This window comes from Nycticebus coucang, chromosome 14 (assembly GCF_027406575.1).
Source record: "Nycticebus coucang isolate mNycCou1 chromosome 14, mNycCou1.pri, whole genome shotgun sequence".
Taxonomy (NCBI): domain Eukaryota; kingdom Metazoa; phylum Chordata; class Mammalia; order Primates; family Lorisidae; genus Nycticebus; species Nycticebus coucang.
The window spans coordinates 914476-937816 of NC_069793.1; the positions used below are offsets into that span (position 1 = coordinate 914476).

General features: G+C 49.0%; 1 protein-coding gene across 2 annotated transcripts in view; it reads right to left on the reverse strand.

Annotated features, from left to right (window-relative positions):
* AP2A2 (adaptor related protein complex 2 subunit alpha 2) overlaps nt 1-19568 on the reverse strand; it is a 99779-nt gene extending 80211 nt beyond the window's left edge. Inside the window, exon 1 of one of the 2 annotated variants that reach the window (XM_053562699.1) lies at nt 19336-19568. In XM_053562699.1, the coding sequence (XP_053418674.1) occupies nt 19336-19402 (67 nt within the window). In that variant the 5' untranslated portion in view covers nt 19403-19568. The remainder of the gene's footprint in view (nt 1-19335) is intronic. The other variant, XM_053562700.1, reaches the window with a different exon arrangement.
* Nucleotides 19569-23341: the final 3773 nt, after the last annotated feature.

Sequence of the window (23341 nt, forward strand, 5' to 3'; positions counted from 1 at the left end):
AACCAAAAAATAGCTGGGCGTTGTGGTGGGCACCTGTAGTCCCAGCTTCTTGGGAGGAGGCAAGAGGATTACTTAAGCCCAGAGTTTGAGGTTGCTATGAGCTGTGACACCATGACACTCAACCCAGGGTGAGGGAGGAAGGAAGGAAGGAAGGAATTTCCATTTACTATATTGTTACCGGCAAGAAACCACCTTCTCTGCACACAAAAACCTACCTGCCACCTGTCTCCCTCCTGCTACAGCCGAACCCGGTCAGAAGTTGCATGCAGAGGACATACTGCACTGTCCAGAGGAAAATGGGGTCCTCCCTGCTTATTTAGAGCAAGAGAGAAATGCCACAGAAGTTCACGTTCTATTTAAAATCACCACATAGCAGCACCAGACACCTTTTATTGCTGCCCAACTCTGACCTGGTAATAAAAGGACTGGTATTATTACTGCTAGTGGACAAAGCAGGTCTGGCCACCTGTCATTCAGCTAATATGCAGAGATGAGGATAGCTCCACCAAACTTTGTTAGAAGGCTGGGATTCTGGGGCAGCACCTGTGGCTCAGTGAGTAGGGCACCGGCCCCATATGCCGAGGGTGGTGGGTTCAAACCCAGCCCCGGCCAAACTGCAACAAAAAAAAAAAAAAAAATAGCCGGGCGTTGTGGCAGGTGCCTGTAGTCCCAGCTGCTCGGGAGGCTGAGGCAAGAGAATCGCGTAAGCCCAAGAGTTAGAGGTTGCTGGTTGCTGTGAGCCGTGTGACGCCATGGCACTCTACCCGAGGGCAGTACAATGAGACTCTGTCTCTACAAAAAAAAAAGAAGGCTGGGATTCTGGAGAACAGTCAGAGTAGCCTCTCCAAAACTGTTCTGTTCTCCCATCTCCAAAACCACAGTTTTACACAGGAAAGCACGTTAACCCTTATCTTAAACAATAATCACCAGTACCACACACGACCCATAATAAACAATAATCAGCATAACCCATGGCCCAAAACATTTCTAATCAAAAGTTAATCTCATAAATCAATAGCCCTGAACTGCTCAAGATATACACTTTTAGATTATAGTTGAATTTACACAACAAGAAGAATGGGGAACATGAGGTTAAGGTCACATAAGACCAAATTTGTCCAGACCAGTGGTGTCCTCTCTGCCCTGGCCCAACTGACTCCATCTCATTCTCACTACATGTGCTCTCATTACCTCACTAAAAAATAAGAAGGTAAAAGTGCTGAAGACAGAACTATTCTTCCCAGAGCCTTCTCTAGAGGAATGATCAATCAAGAACACTAACAAAGGTCACGACAGGGTGCGGGGTCGCCAATGTGCACATAAACAACCAATCACAAAGAAGACTGACCACTGGGGGAGGCATCACAAGGCCAGACACCATAAAGCATGATTCTCAGCCAGGGTGCCACTCATACTGCGGTGCTGTGAAAGGATCTCAGGTGTGCCACAAAAATTTTTAAAGATCATTAATTAAATTATTTTCAAAAGAAGTTCAAAGCGGGTGGCGCCTGTGGTTCAAAGAGTAGGGCACTGGTCCCATATGCTGGAGGTGGTGGGTTCAAACCCAGCCCCGGCCCAAAAAAAAGAAGTTCAAAGCACAGCAAGTATACTCTTTTCTTACTTTTTTTTTTTTTATTAACATCATTTCAGTGTGCTTCAGAAGTTTGACAGGTTCAAGTGTGCCATGAGATATAAAACGTTGAAAACCACTGCTCTAAAGCAACGGTCACATGGTAACTGACCCAGCCCAGGACCTAGGACAGCAAACAACTGGGGAGAACAGTGGCAGCAGCTAAGGTCCCAGCTACCCAGGAGGCTGAGACAAGAGGATCACTTGAGCCCAGGACTTTGAGGTTGATGTGAGCTATGACACCATGGCACTCTACCCAGGGTGACAAAGTGAGACTACTGTCTTAAAAAAAAAATTCTTTAGGGCGGTGCCTGCAGCTCAAGGAGTGGGGGGCCGACCCCATATGCCAGAGGTGGTGGGTTCAAACCCAGCCCTGGCCAAAAACTGCAAAAAAAAAAAAAAGATTCTTTAGCTGACAATTGGCTGGAAGAGTCAGGCTCTATCTAATAAAACCAGGAGACAGTGAAAAGGAACCCTATGATAAGGGTCTCTTTGAGACAAGACTCAAGTAGTTTATTGTGTAAATTGCGAACCTGCCAGTAGGTCTTTGCATGGCCTTAGGCCTATTAGTGAGACCTAGAGGACACTGGGGGTTGGGGGGGCATAAGGAGGCATGTCTGTTTCCTTCCTCATGGCCAGCAACTCAGTTTTAGGGATCTCCTTGGTCAAGAAGGATCCAATACTGACATTCATCCAACAAAATTCTCTCTTAGAGAATGAGAGCAGAGAAACTTGGATAATAGTTAAATCCTCATCTTCCACAGTAAGAAGTCAATAAATGATGAAAACACCCACAAGTATAAACAAACATGTAATTTAGACTTAGTAAGTAATCTTTTTTAAGTGAATATGAGAAGAAACTGGTATAAAATGAAAATAATTGACACTGAGGTTTAGGAATGGGAGAAAAACAGTGGCTAGTGTTTTAGAATTAACTTCTTCAACTACATACTTTATTTTTTTTAATGTTTTAAAACATTTAAGGACAAGACTAGACAAAAAACAAAAGTGAATGCTAGCCAAGCTCATGTCTGCAGTCCTAGCACTCTGGGAGGCTGAGGCAGGCAGATTGCCTGAGCTCAGGAGTTCAAGACCAGCTTGAGCAAAAGCGAGATCCCCTCTCTACTAAAAATAAAAGAAGTAGTCGATGGGGTGGCACCTGTGTCTCAACAGAGTAGGGCGCTGGCCCCATATAACGGAGGTGGCAGGTTCAAACCCAGCCCTGGCCAAAAAAAAACAGTAGTCGATGTTGTGACAGGCACCCTAGCTACTGGGGAGGGTGAGGTAGGAGGATCCCTTGAGCCCAGGAGTGTGAGGTTGTTGTGAGCTGTGATGAGGCCAGGACACTGTCTCTAAAAAGAAAAAGTGAACATTATTGGGAAAGATCTGCCCAATTACATACTAGAAAACTAAAAACAAAGCCCCATTTTCATGGAGCAGACTAGAAAACACAGGAACAGCCTCTAAGACACAAAAACTCAAGGAGTTATGGTGGCATCTCCAGCACAGAAAGAAGTGTTACCTCATGCATGTTCTGGGATACAACTAGTGATGCAGGGAGACTGTCACTGCAGCCTCATCTAACAAGGCAATACATTCCATGGAAGATTAAAAAGATAAAAATGATTTCAAAGGCTTGAAAACCTAAATATTTCCTAAGTCTCTGGTGAGGGACTTGAAGCAATGGAGAAGCCAGGCAGGACAGCCTGTGCTGCAGCCACAGCATAGAGCAGTGGACAGAAGTTCCAGGTCTCAGGCACTCTGCAGTGGTGGCAGCAACGCCACACACTCCTCAGACGGCACAGGGTACCAGCAGGGCACAAGAAGACGGGCCACTGAGCACCTGTTCATTCCTTGTCTTCTGAAACCAGGCCATTCTCTCCAGCAGGCGCTGTCGGCGGGCAGAGGCCAGCAGAGAACCAGAACCGCCGTGGACCCAGCTCTGCCTCGACAAGCACAAAGCCTTAAGTTGTGCTAAGGCCTTAACTCATCATTGTGCTGTGCCTCAGTTTCCTCATCTGTAAATAAGTGCAGTCCCCAATTTAATGATAGTTCGACTTAACTACTTTTCAACTTTACAATACTGCAAAAGCAACACACATTTAGCAGAAATCTTATTTCGAGTGCCCACTCCACCATTCTGTTCTTCATTTTCAGCACAGTATACAATAAATGACATCAGATACTCAACACTTTATTACAAAACAGGCTTTGTGTTAGATGATTTTGCCCAACTGTAGCTCACATAAGTGTCCAGCACACATGTAAGGCAGGCCAGGCTGAGCCTCAGTATTCAGTAGGTCAGATGTATCGAGTATGTTTTTGACTTAACACTATTTTCAGATACAACCTCACTGTGAGGTGAGGAAAAAGTGCGGTTCTGTTTTGGAGCCAAGTTCCAGATCAGGGATGCTCGGAAAGCACTAAATGACGATGCAGGGAAGAGGGCAGAGGGCAGAGCAGTAACCGGCTCCCCAGGACACACAGAAAGAAGCTGTGGCTCAGAGGGAATCTTCTAGCAGAGGGATGCTGGAAGGCCAAGCAGAAAGATACTTAAATACCTTACACTGTCAAAATAACAGTCACTTCTCAAAAGCAGAATCTCTGGATTGGCACCCATAGTACAGTGGTTACAGCGCCAGCCACATGAACCTAGGCTGGTGGGTTTGAACCCAGCCCCAGGCAGCTAAACGACAATGACAACTGCAACAAGATAATAGCCAGGCGTTGTGGCGAGCGCCTGTCATGCTAGCTACTTGGGAAGCTGAGGCAAGAGAATTGCTTAAGCCCAGGAGTTTGGGGTTGCTGTGAGCTGTGATGCCACAGCACTCTACCCAGGGTGACATACTAAGACTCGGTCTCAAAATAAATAAATTAATTAAACTAAAAGTTAATTTTTTTTTTTTTTTTTTGTAGAGACAGAGTCTCACTTTACCGCCTTCAATAGAGTGCCATGATGTCACAGGACTCACAGCAACCTCTAGCTCTTGGGCTTCCGCGATTCTCCTGCCTCAGCCTCCGGAGCAGCTGGGATTACAGGCACCTGCCACAACGCCCGGCTATTTTTTGGTTGCAGTTCAGCCGGGGCTGGGTTTGAACCCACCACCCTCGGTATATGGGGCCGGCGCCCTACTCACTGAGCCACAGGCGCCACCCAAAAGTTAATTTTTTTTTTTTTTTAAATGCAGAATCTCTGAGTTTTAAAAACTTCATCTCTTGGAATTTTACAGTTATAAATCAAAAAATCAATTGGGAGAAAAATACAAATCAGGTCTACCTTAGAAAAACAGAGAAGCGGGCAGCACCTGTGGCTCAGTGAGTAAGGCACCAGCCCCATATACCAAGGGTGGCGGGTTCAAACACGGTCCCGGCCAAACTGCAACAAAAAAATAGCTAGGCATCTTGATGGGCGCCTGTAGTCCCAGCTACTTGGGAGGCTGAGGCAAGAGAATCACCTAAGCCCAGGAGTTGGAGGTTGCTGTGAGCTGTGTGACGCCACGGCACTCTACCCAGGGTGATAAAAGTGAGACTCTGTCTCCACAAAAAAAAAAAAAGAAAGAAAAACAGAAAAGCCAAAAGTGACAATATTAACCACCTTCTCACATTCACCAAAACAGGATATCACTTTCTAGCAAAACTGAAAGCCAGCCCCCCCAAGAGCCATAAATGTTTCTTTTGTTGAATACTTATTGTGAGAAAAACATCCAAAAGTGAATTTTTTTTTTTTTTTTTTTTTTTAATGAGACACAGTGTCACTATGTTGCCCTCAGTAGAATGCCATAGCGGCACAGCTCACAGCAACTTCAAACTCTTGGGCTTAAGCAATTCTCTTAACTCAGCCTCCCAAGTAGCTGTGATCACAGGTGCCCGCCACAACGCCCAGCTATTTTTTTGTTGTAGGTGTCATTGCCATTTAGCAGGCCCAGGCCAGGTTCAAACACACCAGCCCTGATGTATGTGGTCAGTGCCCTAATCGCTGAGCTATGGGCGCCAAAGCCAAAAAGGAATTTTTTTTTTTTTTTGGAGACAGAGCCTCAAGCTGTTGCCCTGGGGTGAGTGCTGTCGCATCCCAGCTCACAGCAACCTCCAACTCCTGGGCTCAAGCGATTCTCCTGCCTCAGCCTCCCAAGTAGCTAGGACTACAGGCACCTGCCACAACGCTCACCTATTTTTTATTTTTTTTTTTGGTTGCAGCTACCATTGTTGTTTGGTGGGCCCAGGCTGGATTTGAACCCGCCAGCTCAGGTGTATGTGGCTAGCGCCTTAGCTGCTTGAGCCACAGGTGTCAACCCCCAAAAATGAATTTTTAAAAGCATCTTCAGGACGCTAGGTGTGGTGGCTCATACCTATGATCCTAGCATTCTGGGAGGCCAAGGCAGGTAGATTGCCTGAGCTCACAGGTTCAAGACCAGCCTGAGCCAGAGACCTCATCTCTAAAAACAGCCAGGCATTGTGATGGGCGCCTGTAGTCCCAGCTTCTCAGGAGGCTGAGGAAAGAGAATCACTTGAGCCCCAAAGTTGGAGGTTGCTGTGAGCTATGATGTCACAGCACTCTGACAAAGTGAAACTTTCCAAAAAAAAAGAAAGAAAAGAAAAATCCATCTAGATTTCATGTGGAGGCTCGGCGCCTGTGGCTCAAGTGGCTAAGGTGCCAGCCACATACGCCAGAGCTGGCAGGTTCGAATCCAGCCAGGGCCTGCCAAACAACAATGTCATCTACAACCAAAAAATAGACAGGCATGGGTGGTGCCTGTGGCTCAAAGGGGTAGGGCGCCGGCCCCATATGCCGGAGGTGGCGGGTTCAAACCCAGCCCTGGCCAAAAACTGCAAAAAAAAAAAAAAGGAAAGAAAATACAGGCATTATGGCAGGTGCCTGTAGTCCCAGCTTAAGAATTGCTTAAGAGAACTGCTTAAGCCCAAGAGTTTGAGGTTACTGTGAGCTATGATACCATGGTACTCTACCCAGGGCAACAGCTTGAGACTCTGTCTCCAAAAAAAAATAGATTACATGTGGAACTAGGACTAGTGAAAAAGAAAAAAAGAAAAATCCTCCAGATGGAGTCAGTCACAGAAACTGCCCAAAATGAGAAATAAGACCCAGGGGGAAAGAAAGAGCACTACGAGATGTGGGACAACTCCAAGTGGCCTAACATGCATGTTCTTGAGACCCCCAAAGGAGGGAAGGGGGCATAAAAAATATGTGAAGAAACAATGCAGTGGTTCTCACGGCGGCCCTTTAATACAGTTCCTGTGGGTCGTGACCCTCAGGTAGAGAACCGCTGAAATTAATGGTTGAAATTTTTCAAATTCGATGAAAACTCTAAATCCACCTATCTCAGCAGCTCGAATCCCAAACATAAGGAACATGAAGAAAGTTACAAGGCATGTAATAAATCAAATCACCTAAAACCAGTAATAAAGAGAAATGTTAGAAGGAACCAGAGAAAAGACATCCTATACAAACAATGATAAAAATGGCACTAAACTTTTCTGGAACCAGGCAAGCTGATACTTGGAGCAACACCTTCAAGTATAGAATGAGGGTGCCCAGGGGCGGCGCCTGTAGCTCAGTGGGTAGGGCGCAGGCCCCATATACCAAGGGTGGCAGGTTCAAACCCAGCCCCGGCCAAACTGCAACAAAAAAAAATAGCTGGGCATCGTGATGGGCGCCTGTAGTCCTAGCTACTCAGGAGGCTGAGGCAAGAGAATTGCCTAAGCCCAAGAGCTGGAGGTTGCTGTGAGCTGTGACACCACAGCACTCTACCAAGGCTGACAAAGAGAGACTCTGTCTCGACAAAAAAAAAAAAAAGAATGAGGGTGTCCAGAATGTAGCCACTCCTCATCACCTCTCTGACCACCCAGTGTCTTTCTCCAACTGACTGCGGCACTGTTCATTCCCAACACAGAAACCAGAATGATCTCACTGAACACAAGAATGATTTGGAGAGACCACTTCTGCACTCTACACCTCCTAGGCACTCCCTCAAGGCTGCGTGTGACCTGCTACCACCCGAGCTGACTGACCAGACCTCCCACACCTGCACTCTCCCCTGCAGGCCTCTGTAACCCCACTAGAGCGCTCCTCTGAGTTCCTGGGGCCCACTTCCATAACATCTGCAGGATTCCTTAACATCTCCAAGCTGCCTAATGTGACCACCTTCCTCCAAACTGCAACCCGGTTCCCAACTGCATTTTTTCTCCATGAGAAACAGAGGTACGGACACTTGGCTAAGCACTGAATCCCACGTGCCCATAGGAATGCCTGGCACACAGCAAGCACCAACCGACCTGCTGAATGGGTGAATGAATTATACAACTGTGTCGGAAAATAGAACCTAGAAAATAAAGAATTATATTCTGAAATACACTGCCTTCAAAATACCCTTCACTCTTGGGGTTGAGTCAAAATTATAGCAAACCAACAAGAACATAATATAAGCACTGTGTTTTCTTGGCTACTTATAAAAAACAGATGGAAAGTACATCTTTAGCAAATGCCACATTCAAGATACACACCAATCACATGATGCAGGCTGATTAAATAAAAAGGACATTCAAGAGCACCTAACGTCTCCTGTTCCTCTGCAACCACCAGCCACGCTCGGGGACCCACTACCACACTCTGTAGAGAACAAACCCAAAGACGCCGAATCTCAAGAACCAACAGGCTTGTCGCCACCTGACCCCCAGACCTCACGCTGGCATCTTCCTCCCTCGCGTTTTCAGCTCTTGAGAGAGCTGGCTGTGCTTCTCTATGCAAGGACAACTCAAATTGAGGCAAGAGGATCACTTGAATCCAAAGGTTTGAGGTTGCTATGAGCTATAAAGCCAAGGCACTCTACTGAGGGCAACAAAGTGACACTCTGTCTCAAAAACAGTAATAATTATAATAGTAACAATAAGGCTGCAAAAGTTTAAAATATAGAATTTAGTGAATAGAAATTACAAGTTAATTCAAAGTAACAGGCTGTAAGTGATCTATCCAGGGCAGGAAGACTTACTGGAGGTTACTGGCAGCTGGGCACTCTGCCTCCACTACCCTGGACAATGAGACCAAATCACTAGACTTTCTAATTCTTACAGGCAAAACGGGGTTCAAAATAAGGCTATGATCTGGCTGTACAGACCAGCTCTCTCAAGAGCTGAAAACTTGAGGGAGAAAGATGCAAAGGCGAGGTCTGGGGGTCAGTGGCTGCAAGCTTGTTGGTTCCTGAGATTTGGCATCTTTGGGATTGTTCTCCACTGAATGTGGTTTGGTCAAACATGACAAAAAAAATGCTATAAGACTATGTTTTTCTTTCTTTTTTTCTTTGAGACAGAGTCTCACTTTGTCGCCCTCAATAGAGGACTGTGTAATCATAGCTCACAGTAAATCTCAAACTCCTGGGCTTAAGCGATTCTCTTGCCTCAGCCTCCCAAGTAGCTGGAGCTATAGGCGCCCGCCACAACGTCCAGCTATTTTTAGAGATGCAGTCTCACTGTGGTTCAAGCTGGTCTTGAACCTGTGAGCTCAGGCAATCCAACCACCTCAAAAGACTATGTTTTTCTTTTTTTTTTTTTTTATTTTGGCCGGGGCTAGGTTTGAACCCACCACCTCCGGCATATGGGACCAGCGCCCTACTCCTTGAGCCACAGGCACTGCCCAAGACTATGTTTTTCAATAGCAATAAGTGCAATCCAAAAGTATACCGAAATACTCATTTATGTATTTTTAGCCATTTTAAAAGACTTCAACACCAATTTAGTGCCCTTTTTCTATGCTTCTTAAACTGTAATAGAACAGTACATATAGAATAAAAACACACAAAAAAAGCTATCTCGGGCAGCGCCTGTGGCTCAAAGGAGTAGCGCACCTCCCCCATATGCCAGAGGTGGTGGGTTCAAATCCAGCCCTGGCTGGAAACTACAAAAAAAAAAGAAAGAAAGAAAAAGCTATCTCAGTACATCACATGAAGGAAGGCTATCCCTAGAAAAAGCCAGACATAAATAAACCCTGAGACAGAACCACCTGCCCTAAGGAGCTCAGAGCACTTCAGACACACTGAGCAATTAATCCTCATGACACCCTGTGCTGCCATCAGAAGGGATTTTAAGGGTAAGAAAAATACCCCACAGGCCACAACAAAACCCAGGCAGTGCAATTTAGATGTGGTATCCACAAGTCTAAGCAATCCTGACAGACCAAATCTCAGGGTGCATAGAAAGAAAGGCAAATTGTATCTTATACATATAATATACATATCTTAAATACGAGGACAGTATGAGAGCAAAACCACTAAGTTTAAATTCTGAGTTTAAATTTCCAGCAAAAATGAAGACTTAGACCAGTGGTTCTCAACCTTCCTAATGCGGAGGCCCTTTAATACAGTTCCTGTGGGTCGTGAGAACCGCTGCTCTAGACTGTCAACAGGTCCACAGTCTGCAAAGGCAGAAGACAGGAGAGCAGAACCAGGATCTGACCCAAACCTTGCCTGGATTTTTTCCTAAACAAACCCAGTAGAAAGTCTGCCTCCCAACCCACATCAGTTTTCTGAGGTATCAGAAGGCTAAGTGAGCCAGTGGGGCCAAAAGAGCTTAGTCAGGAGAGCGGGCAGCCTTCTCCCTCTCCCTGGAGCCCAGGGTAGAAGCCTGCACCCTGAGTTCCTCCTACCCCAAGGAAGGTTTCACAACCCCATTCCCCACACTAATTACCCACTAAGTGTGGGCCCTGGTCCTGGCCTTCTCTGCCAACAATGTGGAGGGAAAAGTGTGAGAGGCTGGCAGGAAATGATCTCTGCGGTGCAGGCAGGGGCCAGAGTGTGCTACAGGGTAGGCCACATGCCACAAGCCATCCCAGCACCCTGCAGACGCCCCTGCTACCGTCCTGCGCCCCACTGCCCAACACTCTCCCAGTCCTCTGCCACACTCTAGGCTATGGCACCCCTGTGAAGCAGCCTGCCTCCTATACATGGAGTCTTCTCTCCAGCACTGAGCTGACCCACCACCTGGGAAGGCCCACTTGGGCCATTCCTCCCCACCCTGAGATTTTCTCAGGGTAAAAGTGCACCTACAGCTTTTCCAGGACACTTCAACCTTCTCAACTCTTCTACTGAAGTCAAGAAGATTCTGAAGAAATCAGCAAATATGGTTTTATAACCTAAGTCTGAGACATGATGTGGCCTGGTAAAAACTGCTCATTTCTGTCTGCTTAAGTGAGTGTCAATTTTTTTTTTTTTAAGCTGGGGTAAAAGTTATTTAACTTAATCCACGTAACACTGAAAGCCAACAGAAGCCACCCAGCTTTCTAACTCCCAAACTTACAGTTTCAAAATCAAACCTCAGGGCCGCTTAAATCAGGCTAGACCCTGTGCAGCCCAGTGATATAAGAGGTTGGGCTGAGACCAGACATTCCCATTCATGCGACACTCACCTTGTCACACTGGGAGTAGGGGAACTGGGCCAGTACATGTGACAGAAAAAAGAATGCCTGCTTGATAGGGCCATAGGAAATGTCCCCAAATCTAACTTGGCATGGGCCTGTGCAGACATCCAAGTTCCTATGTGCCCCATCATTTCCTTCTGCCTTCACTCTATGACTCCCTGCCCCCAAACCAGAGAACTCCTTCAGGGCGAGGGTACACCTGTCCATGCAGATGTCCACTTAGTTCCACACAAGCAGTTTCAGAGGCAGTACGTGTTCTGAGAACCCTGAGAGCTCCTCAGGGAAGCAGGGACAAGCTCTGCTTCTCTGAGTCTCACAACACCTCAAACGAACAGGCCCTGATCTGCCATCTATTACCCAAAATCTGAGGCCAATTTGTCCCAGGATTCAGCACCACTCAGACATTAAGACATACAGGCACGTCACTCATAGTCACTACAGTGGAGCAGTGGAGTAAGCCCAGGAGAGGTAAGGTGTGCAGGAGACTCCCTGACACCCACACAAGAAGGGGGCCACACGCAGCCTCCTGGCAGCATGGTGTTGTGCCCAGATCTTGAAATCCCCCACAAAGACCACTAAGGAGCCGAATCTGATGCAAAAACAATAGAGCCGTTTATTCACAGATTCGAATCTGGGCTTCTCGTTCCCGGCGCAGCAGGAGGGCAGAGAAGCCCTTACCGCAGAGGGAAGAGCAGTTTTAAGGATACAGAAAAGAAAAGGGCGGAGGGAGGAATGGGGGCTTAGGGGAAAGATTTACTACTACTGGGGCCGAGGGTGGGGGCCGTTATCGCTCGGGGCAAACACACTGGAGCTCGGGTGGGGGAGGAAGCAGGTTGCCTATCACCTTTGGTATGCAGCTGTAAATTGAAGGCTGTGGGGCAAAGTGGGATCAGTGAAGGCTGTGAGACAAAATGGAGTTAGTTTTAACAAAATGAAGTTAGCTTGGTCCTTTCAATGGGTCCAGCATTTTCACCAAACAAGTTTATTGCAGACTTTAAAAAAATACTTTCAGTTTTTAGAAACATATAATTGTTTTGAGATTTGAGCTAAGGGGAGTGGCCCCATGCTCAAGGTGCTGCAACAGAGCAAGGCTCCCAAGGGCTCACTGCCCCTCCCACTCCAAAGCCCCCACCACATCAAAGTCTCTGTTCACATCAGCACAAAATCTCCCAGAGTGTCATTTCTATATCAGATCCTAGTCTACCCCTCTGATCTGATGCTATTTGATTTTTTTAAGAGCCAAGGAAATGCCATTTAATCCCACAAAGATGGCCTTTCCAATAACTCTTCCACCACAAAATCCTGACACAGATTGTTGCCAAAAGCAACAGGGTGAAAATCGTTTTAAGAGGAAAAAGAGGTAATGCTAAGTATCTGGCATAGAAGATGCTTGTCACTAGGATGTTTCAACTTGTCATAAAAGAAACAGAGGGACCCCACCCTTCAGAGGAGCCAGAGGAAAATACTATGAAGATAACCTAAGTATTTCCTAGAAACACCAACCACCAATGTTGGCAGAAAAATTCAACCTGGAGCAGAAAGCTCCTTCCTCTAGCTCAGCGGCCATCCCTCTCCCTTCCCTCCATGTCACACTTCCTAAATTGGTTGCTAAGGAATATAAATAAATTATGCATAGGCATGCAAAAGAAGATATGCAAAAAGAGCATTTTTTAAGTCAGCATTTTTAAGATGTACAGTCAAAAAAGCAAAACAGACTTCTAACTTTTAAAGTTCTTTAAAAATTGTAAAGGCAGGGCGGCGCCTGTGGCTCAGTGGGTAGGGCACCGGCCCCATATGCCGAGGGTGGCAGGTTCAAACCCAGCCCCGGCCAAACTGCAACAAAAAAATAGCCGGGCATTGTAGCGGGCACCTGTAGTCCCAGCTACTTGGGAGGCTGAGTCAAGAGAATCGCCTAAGCCCAAGGATTTGGAGGTTGCTGTGAGCTGTGTGACGCCACGGCACTCTACCGAGGGCGATAAAGTGAGACTCTGTCTCTACAAAAATATATATATATATATTAATAAAAAATTTTAAAAAAATTGTAAAAGCAGGCCTTGCGCCCGTAGCACAGTGCTTATGGCACCAGCTACAGACACCGAGACTGGCGGGTTCAAACCTGGCCAGGGCCAGCTAAACAATGACAACTGCAACAAAAAATAGCCGGGCCTTGTGGCAGGCACCTATAGTCTCAGCTACTTGGGAGGCTGAGGCAACAAAATCCCTTAAGCCCAAGAGTTTGAGGTTGCTGTGAGCTGTGACACCACAGCACTCTATTGAGGGCAACACAGTGAGACTCTATCTCAAAAAAAAAAAAAAATAAATAAAAGCAAACTGATCAACTCTGATATTATCTTTATTACTATTTAGAAAAATCAAGTACAGGGCGGCGCCTGTGGCTCAATCGGTAAGGCGCCGGCCCCACATACCGAGGGTGGCAGGTTCAAACCCGGCCCCGGCTGAACTGCAACTAAAAAATAGCCGGGCGTTGTGGCGGGCGCCCGTAGTCCCAGCTACTTGGGAGGCTGAGGCAAGAGAATCGCTTAAGCCCAGGAGTTGGAGGTTGCTGTGAGCTGTGTGATGCCAGGGCACTCTACCGAGGGCCATAAAGTGAGACTCTGTCTCTAAAAAAAAAAGAAAAATCAAGTACAACTTTATGTTTAAATCTTACATTGAAGTTTAAGCACAATTTAAGTTTTGTTGTTTTTTTTTTTTGTAGAGACATAGTCTCACTGTACCGCCCTCAGGTAGAGCGCCCTGGCGTCACACGGCTCACAGCAACCTCTAACTAACTCTTGGGCTTACACGATTCTCTTGCCTCAGCCTCCCGAGTAGCTGGGACTACAGGCACCCGCCACAACGCCCGGCTATTTTTTTGTTGTTGTTGTTGTTGCAGTTTGGCTGGGGCTGGGTTTGAACCCGTCACCCTTGGCATATGGGACCGGCGCCCCACTCACTGAGCCACAGGCGCCGCCCACAATTTAAGTTTTTATGTTGTTTCTCCATGTCTAATGTATGATTCCATAACAACTGGAATTTTATGAACAAATAAACATTTTTTTAATTTAGTCATGCTGGGCAGCACCTGTGGCTCAAAGGGGTAGGGCGCCAGCCCCATATGCCAGAGGTGGCGGGTTCAAACCCAGCCCTGGCCAAAAACTGCAAAAAAAAAAAAAAAATTTAGTCATGCTAAAATTCAATTCAAAGGCTGTCCAATTATCAGTAACGTTAACAGAAATGGAAGGGACTAAGTTTTGTGCCGATCTCAACGATCAGAGCACTGATAATTACACTGCTTGTTTATCACTGCACCTGCAGCAAAACGGCAGCTGCTGCCTTCAAGAACATGGGAAATTCATTATTGCCAACTTGCTGCCATCTCTCCACCTGTGATCCTTCATGGGAGTACCTGTAGGGATTAAATCATGCCAGACAGGATGGAAGCGCCCAAATGCATCTGCACACTCCTAACACCACATGCAGGGAGTAAGTGGCCATTTCCTGCCCAAAGTCACATTCCTGGCAATATGACCTGATCTCACAACAAGGACCAACCACTTCTCCCCTTTTGGTGCAATCCAGATTATTCTGCAGGCAATTTTCAGAGTCTACCAACATTTTCAGCAGTGTTTTATGTTCCCAACAATATTTTGCTTTTGCTACGCGACAGCGATGCACAAAGATATGTGTTAATTAAGGTAGACAGGACTCTTCTTCAAAGATATATCACTTATGTAAAAAGCAAACAAAAGTTCCGATATAACTGAATGAACACGAAATACTACTTTCTTATTTTCTTAATCTCAGCAGTTCGTTTGTTTTCTTGGAATCTTTCGCTTCACTGTAACACCAGTCAAGGCAACAGCCTGAACAGACCACAATACCAGACCACATTGTATTGCGTGAAAAGAACAATCTAAAAGGTCATATATTATTCGATTCCACTTATATGACATCTTTGAGATCACAAAATTATACAGATAGAGAAAAGGTCAGCGGCTTTCGACAGAAGCACTGGTGTGGCTATAAGGGACAGCATGAAGGAGCTTTGTGATGGTGGAACAGCTCTGCATCTTGACTGAGATGGGGGTTACACAAAGCCATAGCTGCTTAAACTGCACAGACCACCACATACACACACCCAGACACATGTAAAACTACTGAAGTCTGAAAATACCCAGTGATTTGTACTAATGTCAGTTTCCTGATGTCTACATCATCCTGCAGTGATACTGAGATTTCCACGCTGGGAAATGGGTGTAGAGAATGCCCAGTACTCCCCTCCCCCCATTTCTTTGCAACTTCCTGTGAATCTAATTATTTCAAAACAAAGATTTAAAACTGAGACTAAATTAAAAAGCCAGAATTTTTTTGGTGACAATTTAAAAAAGAGAGAAACAATTTATTAACTCCCACCCACTGAACTCATATTAACCAAATTCAGTGGCCCCTGGGTTGAAGCTAATCAGAAAGGATCAAGTTAATTTTATGAGGCACTAATTAGTTCACTACCTGAGCCACAAAAGCTACAGCTCTAAGTGGGAGGCATGACATGGGGCACTTTTTCCGAATCTTGGCCCCTATTTGTGCTGCCTGTGCTGAGGGAAGCACCACTGTCATCCAGCCAGAAGGGAGCGGGTGAGTAACCTGAAGTGGGAACAGATGCACAGACCCTGAGCACACCACCACACTCCCACAGCCCCTCATCTGGGCCCACAGATACTCAGCTCAGTGTCTTAGAAGGGAATACTTAAAAAACTAGTCAGAGGGCGGCGCCTGTGGCTCAGTGAGTAGGGCCCCGGCCCCATATGCCGAGGGTGGCGGGTTCAAACCCAGCCGCGGACAAACTGCAACAAAAAAATATCCAGGCGTTGTGGCTGGCGCCTGTAGTCCCAGCTACTCGGGAGGCTGAGGCAAGAGAATCACGTAAGCCCAAGAGCTGGAGGTTGCTGTGAGCTGTGTGACGCCACGGCACTCTACCGAGGGCAATAAAGTGAGACTGTCTCTACAAAAAAAAAAAAAAAAGAAAGAAACTAGTCAGAAAGGTAAAAGGGAGCTAACCATTTAGAGCTGAAACAGACTTCACTGGTACTGCAGCTCAAACTCTACCCTTCATCTCTCAGTCGGTTACAGGTCATGGAGCTGGTAAGAAACAGCCAGGGTCAAATGCCTTAGCTGCCAGCTCAGCATCCTCCCCACAAGCCTGGCTCACAGTAAGCACCCAAAATCAGAGCTGGGAAGCAGTGACTCCCCTCCCTGCGACAGGGGGTCAACTTCAGACTAGCTGTGCCCCTGGCTAGCTCTCCACTCCCACCTCCAGGCACCAGCCCACAGTTTAATTCCCTGAGGTTCCTCGAACACCTCAGCCTTCTGCCTGATGTGCCTTTTGGACGGAACCAGCCCAAGGATCACATCCTAAGTGAGCCTAAGTGATCTGGTTCACTTATCTACCCACCACCAGGCACACACCACAAGCCAGACACTGGGAGACACAAGAAGGAATACAATGTGATGAGCAAAACTGGGTCCCCACCTTGTGGAACCTACGGTGCAGTGGGGGAGAGTCGCACGGAAAAAAACACCACAAACTGAAGACACAGCTTGGAAGAACAGTGCTCTGGCTGATGACAGGGGAACCTGACAGACAGCAAGGCTGGGAAGCTGGCTCCCCAGAAGGACTAGGCACACCTCCTAACAGCTCCTTATGTCTTATTCTTTGGTCTACAACCAACCAAAGACAACTTTGCCCCTCAGATGACAGCTGTCAATGTCCAGAGACATTTTTGGCTGTCACAACTGAGACATCTAGTGCTGCTGTGCTGCTGAACACCCTAAAGCACATGGCAGCCCCCCAAAAAGGATGATTGAGCCCCAAATGTCAGAGGTGCCAAGGTGGAAAACCTCTGGTCTACACAGATGGTCGACAAGTATTTGCAGAGTACAGAAATCCCCCTTATCCATAGAGGCTGTGTTTAGACCCCCCAGTGGATGCCTGAAGTGCACACAGCACCAAGCCCTACACACACTGCATTTCTGTCCACACACACATATCTGTGACGAGGTTTAACATATAATTAGACTTTACTTATTTTTAAAAACTCTCAGTAAGAGGCTGGGCATGGTGGCTCACACCTGTAATCCCAGCACTCTGGGAGGCCAAGGCAGGTGTATCTCAGGAGTTCAAGACCAGCCTGAGCAAGAGCAAGACCCTGTTTCTACTAAAAATAGAAAAACTAGCTGGGTGTGCTGGCTGGCACCTATAGTCAGACTCAGGAGGCTGAGGCAAGAGGATCGCTCAAGCCCAGGAGTTTGAGGTTGCTATGAGCTGTGATGATGCCATGGCACTGTACCCACTGTACTCAACAGAGTTGAGTTTCAAAATTAATTAATTCATTAAAATAAATTAAAAAGCTAAAAAATTCTTAGTAACAGATTAACAGTAACTAAAAATAGAACAACTGTAACAACATAGTGTAAGGCTGAGTACAGCAGCTCACTGTAATCCTAGCACTCTGGGATGCCAAAACAGGAACATTGCTTGTTCTCAGGAGTCAGAGACCAGGCTCTACCAAAAACAGAAAAACTAGCCATGTGTGGGGGCATGCACCTATAGTCCCAGCTACTTGGGAAGCTGAGGCAGGAGGATCGCCTGAGCCCAGGAGTTTGAAGTCGTTGTGAGCTAGGGTGATGCCACGGCACTCCACCCAGGATGACAGAGTGAGACCCTTTCTCAAATATATACTGTAAAGTTATGTGAATATGATCTCTCTCAAAATATTTTATTGTACTATACTCACCTATTTTCAGACCACAATTGACCACAGGTAACTGAAATCTCTAATAAGGGAGAACTACTGTAGTCACCCCGTGGCAGGCAAATGCAGGAGCTGGCATATAACATCTATCTAATAAGTGGTGACCACTTGTATGAGAAAAGTTTTCAACGTCCTTCAAAAATGGAAAGATAAATGTCATAATTTAAGACTGTTCAGCCTCTGCTCCAGGGGTTCTCTTAACAAGAAATAAGAACACTTAGTTTTACAAAATGCATTGTATTGACTATGAATATGTTGTCTTGGTAATTTTATAACATAGCAAAGGAAGAAAAAAAAGAGAATGCTGTCCTACTTATAAAAGCAGTGATCTGGGAGTGTGTTTCTATGGGTTTGGGATTTTTTCTGGGGGGGGGGGTTGTTTTTTGGCAGAGTAAGGGAATGGACACAAAGCCTTCTACCCTTGCACAGAATCTGTACTAGAACCAGGCTGTCCTCCTGAGCCTCCAGTCAGTCTAAGGAGGTAACAGTTTAAAGGGAAGCTTCACTACACCAGCATTTATCAGTAGAGAAGGTCACACAAACTCCTCACAACTTACATTAACCTAAGGTACACCAAGAATCATAAAGTCAGCTATTCCCTGAATAACAAGGAAAAAACTAAGCATACCAGACAGGAAACTGGCTTTTTCCTCCTCAAAGTAGATAAGGGGATCCTCTCCACACACAGAAGCCAGATGTCATGCATGCCCCCGCGTGGCCAAGCCCCCGAGGCCTGTTTCACTTCTTGGTGAAGATTCCTGGCCCAAGGGGACAGCGAGGAGAGGGCTGTGCAACTCCCGAAGCCACCTTGCAACCTGGCTGCTCTAGTCCAAATTCCCTCCGGGAATGAGTCATTTTAAGGGTGGCGGGGGAGATCTAATCAGGGCATAATAAGCCGCCAGGCCCCGGGCCAGGGAACCTGTTTCCCGGGAAAACGCAGATTTCCAGATTTCTGCTCCCACAGCGAAAATCCACGCTATTATGGAAAACGCTGGGTTAAATGCTCCGCTACTAGAAAGACCGAGATGACATCATGCAGGGGAGGGGCGTCAGGGCCCGGAACCCCCTCGCCGGTGCTCAAGACCCCCACTCCGCGCAGGCCAGCGACTAGGGTGGGGATGCGGATAGAGTAAGCCGCCCTGCGACCGCCGGCGCCTCAGACCCCACACCTCGCGCTCCCACCCCGCCAGCGCCCCAAACCACGCACTCCCCCCCTGCTTCCCAGACCCCATAACCTCATACCCCATACCCCGGTCCGCATCCCGCGCCCCGCCGGCACCCCAGACTCCGCAGCCCTACACCGCGCCCCGCTACGCCCCGCGGCCGCGCCCGCACCCCAAGCCCTGAGCCCCCAACCCCCGCCTGCACCGCCAGGCCTGTCCCCGACCCCGGTCCGGACGTGCAGCCCCCGGTCCGCGCGGCAGGCCGCCCCGCCCGCCCACAGGCCCGGAGCGGCGCCCGGGGCCACTCACAGTTGCGGATATCCGAGATGAAGACCGCCAGTCCCCGCATCCCGTCCCCCTTGGACACAGCCGGCATCTTCCTGCGCCGGGAGCGGCCCCGGCTGGCGGGCCTGGAGGGAGGAGCGCGGGGAGCCGGGAGCGCGGAGCCCGGAGCCGCCGAGGAGCCGCCGCGAAGCCGCCTCAGGCTCCGAGCGCCGCTTTCGGGGCCGCCGCGCACGCGCACGTACGACGCCCGCACCGGCAGGTACGCGCACGCTCGCGCGCTGCAGCGGACGGCGGCCGAGGCGGGCGCGCAGGAAGCGGCGCGGGGGCGAGCACGTCGAGGGCAGGGCCGGGGCGCCCGCTGGAGGCGGGCGAGGGGGCGGGGCCTCGCTGAGATCGAGGGTTCGCGTCCCGACGCCGCTCCCGTCCGACTGTGCAGCCGATGTCTCCGTGGGAAGGATGTGGGTGCAGACAGGGACTCGAGTGCGAGCGTGGACCCTCCGTTATTTTTACTGCAGCAGCGAGCTCCAAGGCACGCTCATGGCGGTCACTGCAACAGGGACACACCCCCTGCATTCTCCTGTGCCCTGGGCATGGGCTTTGCTTTCTACTCGTCGGAGCTCTGAATGCCCACTTGGGAGCAAGGACTGCTAAGTGGCCTGGCCAGGGGTCCCGGCCGGCTCTGGGGTGGAGCCCAGGCCTCAGAGCAAGGCGGAGGGCGGTGTCAGGTGGAAGTTGGGCGGGGGGAGGAGGGGGCGGGCAGGTACAGCCCTGGGATGCCAGGTGAGTGTTAGGACATCCTCTTGGCTGTTCCTGGCTCCAGAGAGGACATGATAGAACTAGGCCGCCCTTCCCCAGGCCTTAAGAGAGCAGACCCAAAGGCTTTTGCAGTCCCGGAGCTGCAAGGGGGTGAGGGAGATGTCTACACAAGCACCTGCCCCCATCTCACTTGGGCTGTCCAGCCCATCCCCCATGACAGCTGCTGGTGGCTGCAATGCCTGGCGATGCCCAGCCAGGACTTTTTGCTATTATCACTGCTGCCCACCTCTGCTCCCCAGTAAGTGGTGGCACAGGACCAGCACTGCGGACGCACCAGGACAGAGGACCCACTGGCCTGTGCTGGACCGGCCTCCACCAGTAACAGAGCCCCAGGGAACCTGTTGGAGAGCAGATGGCCCTGCTGAGCTCTTCTTTGGGGCTCCAGATGGCTTTGAAGCTCCTTCCTCATCAGGGGTTTTCCAACCAGTACCTGGAACTGGCCCAGACCCACCCTGGCTCCCTTCCGCAATCCCAGTAGAGAGCCTTAGGCTTAGGAGGGGCCTGGCTGGGAGGAGGAAGGGGCAGGACACCCTCCACCCTCCGCTTCCTGAGCCAGGCACCCCGCTGAGGCTCTGGATCTCTGGTCCCTGGGGAAAACAGGACCTGTAACAGGCCCCAGCACTGGTCACCAGACTAGTTCCTCACCTTCCAAGACACAGGCAAGAAGCCAGGCCAGCAGAGGGTCTCCTGGGGGAGATGTCTCTGGGGTCACCACAGGGGACCCTGGCACAGCCACCTACTGGCAGAGGAAGGGGTCAGGGGACATCTCCCCTTCAACCTGTCCCCTCCATCTGCAGCCTTCCCTCTTCTGACCCTGAAGACACACAGAGTCAATTCTGGACACAAACGAACTCTGCTCTAAGAGGCCCCCTGGGCTGTGCTGCATGGACTGTCCAGGGATCCATGAAGACCACTCCCATCACTGGTGGGCAGAACGCAGGCTCTGGGGCAAACAGACGCCACCAGCCCCACCCCCAGCAGCCACTCATAGAACAAGCAGTGCAGGTGGGAGGCTGCAGGGACCTCTCTGAGGAGGGGCTTGTGGCTGGGCAGGTCCCACCTTTTCCTCCCACATGTTCTTCTGTCTACACAAATGTGTTGAGGAGTTTCAGGGGTCCCATCAGGTGGGAAGGACCCACACCAAGTGGGAGTCCACACCAAGGACTCCCAATGCATGTCAGCACCTTCTCCTTAGCGGATACTCAGAACCCTCACTCCCATACCAAACTAAGGCCTGAGTCCACGTGGGCCTCCCTGACCACACCACACCTCCATGGGGGAGGGGCCCCCTCCAGGAGAACATAGTGTTTGGGAAAAGTTTCATCTCTTAAGTTGATTGGATATTTGTCACATTTTAGCCACTTGTGGCCACAGTACTGTGCAAAGAAAGGGATTCAGAGGACTCAGGCATTGAACCTGCAAGCCACTTCAAGAAGACCCTTCCCAAGGCCATGGAAATGTGTACGTTACAGAGGACCAGCTTCTGCACAGCCTCACTCTGAGCAGGGGCACAGTGGCAGAGGTGGGGTCCCTGTTTTCAAAGGAGAAGGATGACTTGAGGTGACAGAGGCAGGACACCTTACTAGACCACAAGACCAATGATATACCCAGGGCAGTCTGCCCGGGGGCAGCCTATCGTGGGGCTACCTGCTCAGGGGTCCTTGGGCCAGCAGAGGGGCAGCCCTCCAAGTTCCTGGTATGTGACTCAGAAAATCAACAAACACCTGACTTCCGCCATCACCCACCCCCTTCATTTCCAGAGGCAGCCTGGGCACAGACCCAGGCACCTTGCTGGAAGGACACTGGGGCAGCCCTGGGGGAGAAGAGATCTTTCAACAACATCATAACCACATCCTGTGAGTCTTCCTTCTTAGTGGAAATCAACACCGTCAGCAGTAAAGCATGGATGGGAAGCGGCCCTGGGGCAGGAAGGGCAACACGAGAATCCTGGAAGCTTCCTTCTCGACCCAAAGAGTAGGCCAGTGGTGCTGCTGTAATGGCATGGGGTACAGCCTGGGGACTGGGTGATGGTCTTTTCCTTTTCTGGAGACAGGGTCTCACTCTGTAACCCAGGCTGGAGTGCAGTGGTTCAGCCAGAGCTCACTGCAGCCTCCAACTCCTGGCCTCAAGCAATCCTCCTGCCTCAGCCTCCCAAAGCACTGTAATTATGGACCTGAGCCACTGTTCCTGAACTTAGGATTTTTAAAGGCATCCAATGCAGCTTCAAGGTGTAGACCCAGTCTACCAACCCCTGACTAGCCTCAAACCAAACTTGCACCACCATCAGACACCCACATGGTATGGATTTGCAGCATGTACACATTTAGCTCCCCTGCCCGGCCAGCCTGTGAGAGGAGCTGGCCTGGGGAGTGGTGTAGTCTACCTGGGCCTACTGACTGATGACACCAACAGATGCCACTGTCCCTGCCATTTTTCCTTCTATAGCAGATCACATCAGCCTAGCCCACGGATGGAGCTGCTGATCTGGCTGAAAGCTTTTTTCTCTTTCCACATGTACAAGGGCGGAGGCCAATTTGCTTAACAAGGGAACCTCAAAATATAGTGACTAAAATGAGAAGGACATAGTTTCTCTCTGTGGAATGTTCAGAATGAGCCATGTGAGGCTGCAGATGGCTCTATGTTTCTCAAGATGGGATGCCCCCTCTGGGGGTAAGGCTGAGGAGCTGCCTGTATTCATCTGCAGGCAGTGGGAAAGGAGAAAGAAAAACAGCAAAAAGAAGCAATCTTCTTGCACAAGCAGACTTCAGCCAGCCAATTCAATCTGGAGGTTGCCCAGTCACTTCTACTCACAACCCATTGGCCTCAATGTTGTCACCCAAACAGATCTAGCTGCATGGAGGGCTGGGAGAGGTAGTCTTCAGGGAAGGGAGCTCTAGTCTTAAAAGAAGAATGAAAGAGTAAAAACTAAGTAAAAACGACACCAAACATGCAGAGAAGAGAATTCCAGGATGGCTGACTGCTGTCACCTGACAGAGACAGCAGGGCATCTCTCCCACCTCCCTGAAGAGTTGCTGTGGCTTAATTCCCAGGGACTTTGGTCAGTGCATCATCTATGGTCACTACACTCACTTGCTGGACACCCAGACTGGCCTAAAGATGAGAGCTTCAGGACAGAAAGCACATCTCATTATGTCTGCCATGACCCTAACTCCAAATTGGGTCATATCCTGTAGTACTGGGGCTAAGACCTCAA